The 13168-nt window shown below is 43.7% G+C and overlaps 1 protein-coding gene across 1 annotated transcript in view; it reads right to left on the reverse strand.

Annotated features, from left to right (window-relative positions):
- The window catches only part of specc1 (sperm antigen with calponin homology and coiled-coil domains 1), a gene marked incomplete at its 3' end in the record, with an annotated part of 65783 nt that overhangs the window by 40587 nt on the left and 12028 nt on the right, over positions 1-13168 (reverse strand). Inside the window, exons 2-3 of the mRNA XM_084473916.1 lie at positions 12966-13147; positions 12625-12754 (exon numbers count right to left, since the gene is read on the reverse strand). Of these exons, the coding sequence (XP_084330042.1) occupies positions 12625-12754; positions 12966-13124 (289 nt within the window). The 5' untranslated portion in view covers positions 13125-13147. The remainder of the gene's footprint in view (positions 1-12624; positions 12755-12965; positions 13148-13168) is intronic.

The following is a 13168-nucleotide window of genomic DNA, read 5'->3' on the forward strand; positions in this document are numbered from 1 at the left end:
CGGCGTCTTTATGTTGATGGACAATGAGGCGGCCAAATCTCCCTCAACACATCAGGAAGTTTGTAGCATGGGAACATTCTGCTCAAACAAGGAAGATACTTTAAGACGATTGCTCTGAACAAGCCAGATCGTTTACAAAGATTGAATGTTAGAGGCTTCTTCCTGGAACAATCACTCCAAACTGATGAAAGTACAATATTCATGACAGATTGAAGCATGAGAAGGATTTGCAAACCCCTGATCAAATAGAAGCCTGTATCTAATCCCAGACTAACAATAGTTGTACCATCTCAGTGATCTGACGTTATTTAACCAGCGGAAGCCCTTCAAGATAAAAACATAAAACACTCAGGGAGAGCTGCAGTGTTTGAGTTCATCCATCTCAGGTATGTGTACGGCAGAGCAACACAACCATGAATAATAAATAACTACATAGCCAACACCCAACAGAACACCTGGATATCTAAACATAATACATCAAGTCAAGTCAATGTGTCTACACACAGATACACAGATCCAGAGCCTGTTTGATTGGATATGTTGGATCAGACCTATAATTACAGATTGGAAAGACATTTGTGATATGGATGTATATTCATACATTATAATAGAAGATAACATGCAGGTCACATTTTTCACCATATTAGTGTGTTTAGACACTTTTACGTCAAGGGTTAGTTACGGAAGCAAGATATGCTCTTACGTTTCTATCAAGCCTCAGTGTTATGTGCCAACACACGGATGCTAGTTCACCACAAACTCAAATACCAGGACATTTTTATTCAACCTTATTCAACCAGGTTGAACACATTAAGATTAAAAATTGCTTTTGCAAGGGTGACTGAAATGGAGTAGCAGAGAGTTAATTTTCTCTGCCAACTGCTACAGGGAGAGCCAACGTTGGCACAGCTTCCATTGCTTCCAAGCTTTCCAAAATGGGGCGGCCTATCTTCTTTTGCCCGGACATGGTGTCGAGAGTAGGGCATGGATATACAACCCAGGGCTTGGCTTTGGTCCCCATGGGTAGAATCCAAGCTGTTATTTCATGAGGGGGAAACGGGGTCCCTTGCAATTGATCTAATTTATGTTAGCAGACGTGAACAAAAGGAAATCACAGTTTGTTTCCTAGATGCTACAAAGAGATAATTCAGGAGAGATGGTGGGCTATTTCATTTAAACAGACATGAATCAAGGTTTAATTTAGACTGATTAAAAACATTGAGATGTTTTGTATTGAAGGAGAAAATGTCTTTCCATGTCAGAGATATTTGTCCGAATGGGAGACAGACAACAAGCAGATGCAGCTGGACACACTCATGCATTAAGATCACTACATCAACATACTCAAGAGCTCCCAATTGAGTTCAAAAGGTCTCACACACACACACACACATGTTTATAAACCAACGCACACAGATGGGAACACTGTTAAGTGTACACAACTGAAATGTACCCCCCCCCCCCCCCCCCCCCCCCCACACACACACACACACACACACACACACACACAGGTACTTAAAGAGACATTCAGAATTAGACTGAATAAACAACAAATGGTTCTTTCATGTATTCCAAATACGTTTAGATTAGCTTGTTTAGGTTTGGGTCCTTTGCGTTGTGTGATGGAAGAATAGATGTATTCGGTTGCACATACAGCAAGCCAACATCTTATGGCTAAACTCTCATGTCGCTTTGCCAGTTGAAGTATGTCGTCATATTAGTAGTAAAAAACAACAAGAAAAACAATAGCTTTTGATGCAGTCCTGGATCATGATGTTGACAACCAGCTGCCAGTGCGTGAACCAAAAGAAAATACAAAAAAGCAGCCATGTTATTTCAATGACAATATGACTATTGCTACATCGGTATACAAACCACCTCGGGTGCTCCTATCAAAATGTTTGCACATACCCCTTTGGCAGCATTACCCTGCATTACAGACTCTCCCAAGCATCCCTACCCCTCTGCAGGGGAGACCGCAAGAGGCTGGACCTCAAAAAAGTTCCCTTTTTTGACCATGCGAGCACTTGCCAAATCATGACTGAACTGGCTGGACAAACATAGCTAGGAGAGCGCAGAATCTTGAAAAGTTCTTGCATTCCATTCACTGCGTGTGTTTCCTGACTGAATTACATAGAATACGGGATCAGACACTGGTTAAAAATATAAAGAAATGTTGAAGTTATATTTAAAGCTCTTAATGGGCTGACTGCCCGGTGACCGTAGACCCTGCGTCGGCAGAGGAAAGAGAAGAAGAAACAGTGGAGCAGTGTTCCTCGGTGTAGCAATGCTCTGATAAAGCTTTGCTTATCTGTGCAGCTGATGACAGCCCACCACTCAACCCCTCCACCTTGGAGATAACACTGCAAATCAAATGGGTAAAATGAGTTTGCTTGGCTTTTTCCCACGTCTCTGTGCCGACTTGCACCAACATCGCAGTGGATTCTGCACATCGCAGTGGATTCACACACACAAGCCCAATCTCTGACCAAACACAGCTGGCCTTTAGTTGGGATTGACAAGGGTGGAATGGAGGTCTAAGGTCTAAGGTTAACTTCCGTATTCCGGTATATTATTGAAGCAAAGAAAAAGACAATAAAGAAACAATGCTTACTACACAATATTTAATATATATATTGTTACAATAGGTGTTTATTATACCACAGTCCTGAAATTCCTGCTTATGGGGTTAGCTCCTGTGTTCAAGACAACTCGGAATTCTGAAGTTTCAGTCCGGAGATTCCGACATCAGTCATGCTGTGAACGTTAACTTGGGGAGTTAAAAAAATATGGATTTCCTAAGAAATTCCAGCAAATTGTGGCCAACTGCTGAATACATAAAATATAAATATTATAAAAAATATATGAACACAGCATTAAAACTTGAAGATGAGATTAAATTGATCAGGGTGCCTCATTTCATGTGTTTCAATGCGTCTGGCCTCTGGACTAAGCCACATCTCAAGAGAAATATTCTAGCAGTTTCATGATATATTCCAATTTATTATATGGAACACTGTGAATAATGGCCTGATCAATTAACATCAGACCACTCTGAAGCGCAATCTCTGCAGTCACAACATAGATCATTGGAAAGAGCCCTAGCTTAACCCAGCAGTGTATAAATACATCTCACAGCCCCAGCAGCATAATGGATGACTGAGTGAATTGGTGGAGAAGCCTAATCTATTCCCTGCCCGAGCAGAGATTTACCTTGTGTGTTTGAAATATCTTCTCATACCAAAGTTAATAACCTGCCAATGTGCCTTAATTTATAGTAAAGAAAGACCACATCATTTCATATCGTTTCTAATTCTTGTATTCTTTTCTGCTTGCACATTTAGCCTAAGAGTAAGCCACATCAATGGCAGCTTGATATTCACCAATTATTAAAGAGGAACTGTATAGCGACAGTGACAGCCCGTTAATAAGCCAATTGAACATGATCTTTGTAAAATATATATATATTTTTTTAAATACAACGTTATTGCCTATTGGACCATATCTGTTCAAACGATCCCATTCCATCATGTAACTTCACAGCAAGTGCGCTTACACATTCCTGTGGCTGTTGCATATCATCCGTCAAGTGCGAGCATGTGTTTGTAAAGACCAGTGGGAGCTGATCTCTGAAAGTATGCAGTAGCTCCAAACTCTCGTCTCTGAACCTGATCTCACTGTTCTCCATCATGAACCAAACAAGTGTTGGCTGAACCCCAAATACTGAAGACATGCTCCGCAGGAATTCTGTGTGTGGTCCTTTAAACCCCAATTGCCAACAGCCTTGCAAGTCTTTGGTCTGGTCTATTGGTTCTCAGGCATGGAGAGAACCTTGCAGGGAGCAGGTCACTTGACTGGGATGGGAGAGGATTGGTCCAAATATAAATGTGCACAACATAGCAGATGCAAATGATGTAGGCCACAGCAGGTTTGAAGACACTGCACATGTGCACAGAGTAAGCATGGGTACCCATGCTTTGAAGGGCGCATAGTTTTCAGCTGGTCATAGGGACTTTTAAAATAGAATGTTGTACATGTTAATACAGCATCTTAGTAACCAGGCAGTCGCAATGACACAAGGGAGAAACCTCACTCAGCATTTTTCTGTTGCACTCTACACACAAACACCTACACCATCATAAGCACACACCACCACTTTGTCATAATATTCATAGGGAATTTTACACCTTATATGCGCTATTGAGATCTGATCATGAATAAAAGAAAATGCCAATGTCGATTTTACACACACACACACACACACACACACACACACACACACACACACACACACACACACACACACACACACACACACACACACACACACACACACACACACACACACACACACTACAGCCCAACAAGGCAAGCTACAGAGATTATTAGTCCAAGATACAGGCAAAGTGCACTATGACTATTATGCACTATTAGATAAAAGCAGGTCTGTTCAGGAAACCAAACCTTTGCTTTAAAGTAAGGACAGATTAGATAGAAAAGAACCCAGTCAGATACAGGAGAAAGATGGATGAATATGGCTGGTCATGATGAAAATAAAGATTGAGGCAGGGAGAGCAAAGGGAGATGAGGTAGAGACAAAAAGACGGGGGACCAGCTGACAGTGTGAAAGATACACAGACTCGAGGTCAGACAGAGAGCGGAGACGTGAGGGGAGACAGACAGACTGAGAGCACAAGAAGAGACACAGACACAAAGAGAAACCGGTAAAAGGGGTAGGAAGAGACGGAGAGAAGGAGACATTGCCCGACAGACCACCTGGCAGACCGCCAGCCAGAGAGACAGACAGAAAGAGAGACAGACAAAAGAGTCAGACAGCCAACCAGACAGACAGAGTCAGACAGTCAGACAGCCAGCCAGACAGACACTGTTTGCGGAGTCAAAACGGCGAGAAGCACCGGGGAGCAGACCTGAATCCGTCTCATCCTGTCTTCCCGACTGGTTCCCCATGTTGTCCGTTCAGCAACTCCTCCGATCCCGCTCGGGAGAAGAGATTAATCCAAGAATTCCGTGGCGGCAGGTGGTGTGTGTGTGTGGTGGGAGAAGGAGGAGGGAGGAGGGGGTGGGGGGGGGGGGGGGGTTGTGGCGGCCGTATACGGCACTTGCCGTCTGTCCCGCGGTGCAATGTGAGACCGCCGGTTTAGCCGCGGTGATGGGCTACCACCGGCATCCCACCACACCAAAACTCTTCTCCCCTCTCCCTCCTTTACGTCCCGTTGTCTTTTCTTCCACTTCTCTCAGTCTGTGTGTGCGTGTTTGACAGCGAGAGTGTTCCGCTGTGTGTGCGTGTTTATAGAGAGAGAGAGAGAGAGAGAGAGAGAGAGAGAGAGAGCGTGTGTCCGCTAGAGCGATGGTAGTATGACACACTGGCAGGCAGAACCGCGCAGACTTCATTATCGCCAGGATGCCTGGAATCAGCCCAGAGTGGGCGTGGCCTCCCAGGCTTCCCACATGCACACACATGCAGATACAACACTACACACATACACACACACACACTCCTCCTATTCTGAGAGAGAGGTTGACTCTGCTGCTCACTGGCTCTCTCTCGCCCACACCAGCGGAGCAGCACACTCTGGCTCTGGCTCATGTTGTAGAGTCCAGCCAGTTGAGGGAGAGAGGAAGGGAGAAAGAGAGAGAGGCTGAGACAAAGAGAATAACAATTGAGAGTGACAAGGAGAGCAAAAGAGAGAGAGACAGAGGAAGGAGCAAGGAAGGAAGGAAGGAAGGTGAGAGAAACCAAGGGAAGGGCTGTATTTGTTTATACAGCCCCGTCTTTTCATTTCACATGAAAGCCGAATACAAGGGAGGGGGAGTGGGGGTTGCGTGTGTGTGTGTGTGTGTCCAACAGGACACACACACACGTACACATTGTGCCCCGTATAACTCTGGATAATGTGAAGGGGATGGAGCTGGGGTGGGCAATGAGGGGCCATGCCAGGGTGTTGTGGCACTTGTAGTCATTCACCCAACCGTTCACACCGCAGGAGACCCAGTGGGGGATATTTTGCGTGCTTTTGTGTTGTGTGTCAGTGGGTATATGTTTTTTCCCGTCCTCACTTGTTCTCTATGCCTGTGTGAAAAATTCATGCTGATAGGAGCCCACCGGGGCTAGATTCAGAAGGCAGTTGACTGGTTTCCTGATGAGTCACTTTCTCTGTGAAGTTTCATGTTGGCCGGTGTGTGCAAGAGTCCCATGGTCAAGTTGAGGTAGAATCAGCCTTAACATGTTGGTCTTAAAACATGACGCTAAACCATTACACATTCAGGGTCAACTGATAATTATTAGAATGGAATTTACAAAAAATGTAGAAATTCAACCTTCACAGATAAAAACGTGTGTTTTCGACATGTTTCAATTTTATATTGAAGCTTTTACAATGCAAGAGTATATCCAATGGGGCTTGTCTATTGTAAAAGCTATCCTTTTTTTGTTTTGAGAGTTTTACACTGCTTTGTAAAACTACATATAAAATACAACTGCACCATTGACATAGAGCAGAACACATGACCAATTAAAATTTCAGCAATTATAGCAGAATGACAGCACTGTACAAAACCTAAAAGTTCAGACAAGACATGCCAGTCCTTATCCGCAATTATGTGAAAGGTCCTTGTATTGGCATGTTTATATCTTATCTCTGATGGCAATAAAGCTTGTAGATCTGTGGGATGTTTGGGCAGAGTTTTTTTTAAACAACAGTGTTGTGTGTGAACGGTGTGAACAAGTGGTGCTTGTTTCTCTGTAACTCTCCTTTTGGGCCTTTGAAGCAGCAGATCCACTTCGGTAAACAAACAGTTCTCTAATCCAGCTAAGAATGTTCCCGCCTCAATACCGGAGGCCCATCTACACCAACCAAAAGAGCTTTTATAAGGATCGGAAGGACCCCCCCTCTCATCCCTCTCTAACAACATTAAGAGGAGATCTCTCTTTTCTCAGCTCCCCCTCCTTCTTTCATTCTTCTGAACTCCCTCCCCCTCTCTCTCCTTTTCTCCATTCTCCTCAACTCTCACTCCATCTTACAGGCTTGTGCATCTCCTCTCCCCAACGGAGGAAACTCTACAATGACGCAAAACACTAACTTTTGTCCACAAACTGCTGACAGGAGAGGCCAGGTGAGGGTGGTGGCCTACAGTAACGTCAGACCTTCCCTAGGACCAGAGTGAATCCGAGCCTTTGAGGTAAACCCTGTAAACCACCAGCTACGGTGAAGACTCCGCAGTTGCGTGTCAGTACCAGTCCAGCTGGCCTGCATTGTCAAACTTGAAGAGAACAAAATGAAATCAAGGTGGAGAACAAAACAAAATGTCAAAATAAATAAATAAATAAATAAAAGAACCCAGCCCAAATAAGTCGTAAGTAGAGTCGTAGATGACTGTGTATCCTACTGAAATGGTACCATGCATTGTGTGTGTGATGTATTGGATGAGAAGTTTGAGTGCATTAGGTTGAGGAAGGGACCACTAAAGGTGTGTTCTTGCATGCATAATGTCCCCCCCTCTTCCCATCCAACCCCCATTCCTCTGTGTAAGCATGCGTGGCATCTGTGCTGGTGTGTGTGTGCGCAGAGTGTGTCAGTGCGTGTCTGTCTGTTACAGCCGAGCGCTTCTGCAGGTTGGAACAGCCACGTGGGACCAGGATGTGATTGATTAGTGCATCTGACAGGTATGAGGACTACGGTGACTAGGCGCACACAGACATAAACAAAGACACACACAGACACACACTCCCTCCCTCTGGGCACACATGTTCAGGCTGGAGTCTGGGTCTCAGCAGACATGGGCACCATATTTCTTGAAGATGCAGATGCAGACCACGCACTGCACTCTCCTGAACAGAAGCCTGCCTCGTGTACACAGGTGTGTGAAATAAAATGCACATAACGGTATACATTATCTGTCAAGTTTTGGTTTTATTCCCACACAAAGACCAGTGAATGACAGTAAAAATTGGACTTTGTGCCATTAAAATACAAACCAACTAGAAAAATGAAAAGACAAAAGAGGAGGGTTGATACAAGATGCGTGTTTGACAAACCCTCTGTAATTGGTAAACATGATAAGAAGCCGAGGCTGCCTAAGCTAGAGATGAGTGATTGACAGGGACAATGCGTCCCTGTCAATGGAGAAGGTTAGCGGGTAGACAGTAGTCAGTAAAGCATTTCTCGGTGGCTCTTTAATGAAGGCGCTTTGGTTCAGGGGGACAGATATCCTGAGGGCGTGGGGGAGATGGAGGCGCCTCATTACGGCAAAGCTGGTTCGTTCTGTTAAACATCTTTATCGTCTTGCTGTTAAACTTGGAGCCGGGGTGCTAGAGACAGCCCCCCCAGTATATAACTCATGGAGAATGTCACAACAACGCTGCCCCCTACGCAGGCCGATTAGTTAATATGGAAGGAATAAACCACGACGGGCTGTGCCATTATTGAAAAATAATGAGGGAATACATTATTTTTCAATAACGGGATAGCCAGGAGTGGTTTATTGCCCTTACGCAACAGTAACCAGCTGGGATTAGATATAAGCAACTTTCATCTATTATAGTACTAGATTTTTATCGCCTTAATCAGCTTAAATTTAAATATTCTCCTGCGGTGCTTTGGGTGTATTTTTTTTGTGTTGTCAAGGAAACATCTGGTTGATAGTTATGTTTGAATGTTGGATTTGTAGCAAAATGATTTGGACATTTTTAAAGGCAGAGATGTACCGTGAAAAATAATGCACACCACCTTTGGCACATTATTGAACAGGATCAGGAATTCAACTACACTCTGGAATAATACTGCTATAGAAATATAGAATCTCATTACAGTCAATTCATGGAATCAATAACCAACTCCAGCTTATAGCGAAGGGCATTTTGAGGCTGAGTGCCTTTTTAAAAAGAAATGTCTTTCAAAACAGATAGTCTAACAGGGGAATGAGGGCTAAGCAGTGAAACGTGTTTGAGCATTTTTACAAAATGCAATTTCATGCTTCATGCCTGTTGACGCACAAAATGGTAACAGTGCAATTTATAACAAAGCCCAGCTTTAAGCCTGAATCGCAACAGCAGTTGCAAACCAGGGTGCAACCGCACCCGTCAATACACTTCTTCCTGACGGGATCAGTCATGCTCTTCCAGGCCACTTGAGCATTGACGTTATTTAAAGAGCAGGACCGTCTAACGCGTCTGTCCACTTTCCACACATACTCCACAGAGACTCGTCTCAGAGCGAAAGCTTCATTGAAATATTGATGAAGCATCCTGAATAAGTCATCCAGCCGCGGCTGGGTTTTAACCCTTTGCGACTGCCGGCCCTCTGCACGGCAGAGCTGGCCCGCTGACGAGGGGCAAAGTGACACGAGTCCATTAACCAAACCAACACTGGAGGCTCATTAGTGTAGCCCGCTGTGAGGAGGGTCACAACTCTTACCCAACTGGCCCTCTTTGAGCCCCCCCAACACTGACGATGTTGGTCCTCGGGGTGTGTGTGTGTGTGTGTGTGTGTGTGTGTGTGTGTGTGTGTGTGTGTGTGTGTGTGTGTGTGTGTGTGTGTGTGTGTGTGTGTGTGTGTGTGATCTGTCCATTGTAATCATCTTGAGTGAGTGCTGGAAGGGAAGGAAAGGGGTGCCAGGCCTGGTCAGAGTATGACATAGTGCTTCAGTCAGAGATATATATATATATCTCAATCCATCCATCTATAAAAACACTGTATATAGTTTGCCAAAGTAAAACTAACATATTAAATACACATTTAGATGTAATGATATAATGACATAATTTATGCTTATGCTTTAAGACAGAACGCAATGAGTAACATTTTTTTGCAGAATTTAAGGAATACCGTTAAATCACAGATAATACCCAAACATTAACGTTAATACCCAACACAGCAATGAAAGGCTGTGTGTTAGAAAGGCATATCTTTCTTCGATCATTTTTTACTTTATTCCTTTTTTAGTACAGATTCAGTCACACATCTGGCCTGCAGAAGTGAACGGATGAGCTTACCCCCAGATGGATACTTGCCACAGCATCTAGTTCACTAGATCAAAAGAGGCAGAGCTTATCATTTTCAAGTCAGACCTAGTCTGGTCATATTGGCGAAAGCCACACCCTTTATGGAATCTTTAAGAATTCTGTTATGACTTCATATGTCTATAGATACTTTACTGGCATTCGCCCACACGGTATGTACTTAAAATGCACCGAGGAAAACACTTTGCTTTACATTAAGCATTCTGTTCTTCTGTCAAGACCTTCATGGAGACCTTTCTAAAATTTGTAATTGTTTTATTTGTATTATTTTAGAATTGATTAACTATATTTTTTCTTACATTCAAATATCTATAGTTTATCAATCAGTCATCTTCCCCAGCCCTCTATGCATGTCAGGCGACTCCAAATGCGCCCCGACGCCGGCGTAGAGAAAGACAAAGGGAAGTGGCCGTCTGTCCTCTGGTGGCTTGGTGGACAGATGGGTCATGATGCCATGATGTATAGTTAACGTCCTGGATGTCATCAGTGAATGTAATGGGGCGTTAACGAGAAAACCAAAGCCACCTGGCCTGCTTAATGATAATGACTGTGACCCTGCTTTGGGGGCTACGCATTCTGCCTCAGACACTGGTGGATGAAGCAGGGAACCCGCATGCAAATGCACTTTTTTATAAAAGGCTTATTGTAGTTTGCCCAGCACTGCCTGATGAGAGAGTGTGTGTGCATGTGTGCATTAAATCTGCAATCATTACATTTCACACCTCTTTTTGAAGAGGCACTGCTTTGAATACATAATACATTTATTAAACACTGACACCAAATTCAGCTTGGTTAGCCAATAGCGACAACCACCAAATGCAGGACAGACCAAGCACTGTCACAGTAATTAATTAATTGGGTTTGATACAAAGTAGGGCTGTTTGTATCCTTGGGTGTGATTATGCTTAAAAAGTGCCATGTTTGCTAATTAGGAACCCCTCGTTCAATGGTAGCCTTTCATATGGGTTACACTGCAGAACTTTGAGAGAGGAAGAGAGGAACTAAATGAGAAAAAGTAAAAGAGATAGAGGAAAGCTTATTTCATCCGGAGCTTTGGTGCAGAAATCAATTTGTGATGCTTGAACCAACAGTCCTTTGAAGAGGAACCTTGCTGAAATACAGCACACAAACATTTATCTCAGTATCCCAGTGTCAGAGGGGACTCTACAACTACATACTGTGAATAATACAAATAGTACAAACATTCCTCCCTTTATCAACAAGCTAATTTGTCTTATGTGGGCTTGAATGAACTGCTCCATTAGTAGCATAATGCCTATGACACCAATTGCATAAATGTAAAGATACTTAGTAATACAATTGATTGTAAGAAGTACACAGCATGGCATATCACTTTGTCTTTGTTGATTGGGGAAATATGTCAATAAACTTAAATTATGTCAGTGGTACAACTTTTCCACAGTTAACGTAAGTTTTTTTCAGAACACGCATATTAACAGCAGGACGGTTAATACAAAGGAGTGCAGTGTTATAAAGTTAATTGCTTCAGAAACACAAAAAGACTTAGTCAGGGGGCCGTATGAACGCCTAGCTCCACCCTACCGCTGCTATTCATGCACAGAACTGAAGCCATAAAAGAAGTGCCTGACTCCATCATGTCACACAACATCTTTTTGGTGAACTTGCATAATACTAATCTTGCCAAACCTGTAACAACAATTAGAGATATGACCAGACAATCGCACTGTACACCCAGGCACACAGATGCATAGAAGACTGTAGATCGAGAGGCTCTTCATTCAATATGAACACAAACTATTTTAATAGCAAGTAAACTAATATGACTAATGGAAATCTGATATTTCCCCAATTCTTCTCAGGATTCTCAGAAATCATTACACAAGTAGACCAAACAACCCAAATGCACAGAATGAGAGTATGGGATCAATAAAGGTTAATCCATCCTTTTCCATATCCATGCATCAGAAAAGTGAACCCTCATGTTTTCCCATTTGCTTCCATATCCAAGGCTGATTTTCCCAGTCACAATAGCAGACAGTGGGCCAACACCCTAGGCACCTGCACACCCTAAATACAGCAAACAGTAAGAAAAAATAACTTGTGAGCAAGAAATTTAGAATGACCATCTGTGGGATAGAGGTGCTAAAGCTCTGTCGCGCTCTAGTGGCCATTCATTGTTAGTGTGGCTAGTCTTTGCTGACATAAAATGGTATGCTGGCACTTCACAATTACAGTACATTTCTATAATTACTTCAACATTAATTTTCATATAAATATGGATACACAAAATCAGATATTGGATATAAACTGTAAATGTTCCCTCTGACAGACATTACTTATTTGGTCAAGATCAAACAATACAAAAAGGATTCACATTCATATTCAATTGATGACGAATACACACAGAGTTCACTGTTCAGAACCACCTCATCATTCAGCAGTAGAAACACATCACGCCCCGCCACCACCCAGTCATAATACTTCATAATCATTGACCATAAAAATGTCCTACTGTATGCGTATAATACAAAAGTCAAAGAAGGTCAAGATGGTGTGTGGCACACAGGATCACATGACTCTCTGTGATTGGTTGTTGGGCCTACCAGTCAGGGTCCGGGGGCGGGCCTCTGGCAGGTCTGAGATAGCTCCAGTTGTGACGGTCTTCCTCATTCTGGAAGCGGCTGCTCCCAGCGCGGGCTTGGCCAGAGCATCGTCGCTACTGGCCCTCTTCATCTGCAACACAGAACATACATCTGGTGGTAAGACAGACACGCAGTGCACTGTAGGCTGGGAAGAGGTAGAGGAGATTCTAGAGCGGATACATTCTATTTCACTATTCTAGTTTCTACAGGCGTCCACTTTATAGCATCAACCTCATTATCATTTCAATACAAGCGAAAAGACATATGGGTGGTGTATGGGGGGGTACTTCACCGTCACTTACCCTGCTGAGGCGCAGGTCCGAGGCCAGCGTGTTGGAGGACCTGGAGGTCCTTAGGGAGCTGGAGGGTATGGTGGAGGAGGAAGGAATGGACGCATGTCTGGCCCGCTCTTGGGGCCCCGGCTTGGGCAGCCCCACCTTGGTGGCGCCCCCTTTCAACATGGCAGTTTGTCTGCTACTTACACCTGGACAAAGCAAGGGTCAAA

The sequence above is a fragment of the Micromesistius poutassou genome, assembly GCF_964030765.1.
Source record: "Micromesistius poutassou genome assembly, chromosome: 10".
Taxonomy (NCBI): Eukaryota; Metazoa; Chordata; class Actinopteri; order Gadiformes; family Gadidae; genus Micromesistius; species Micromesistius poutassou.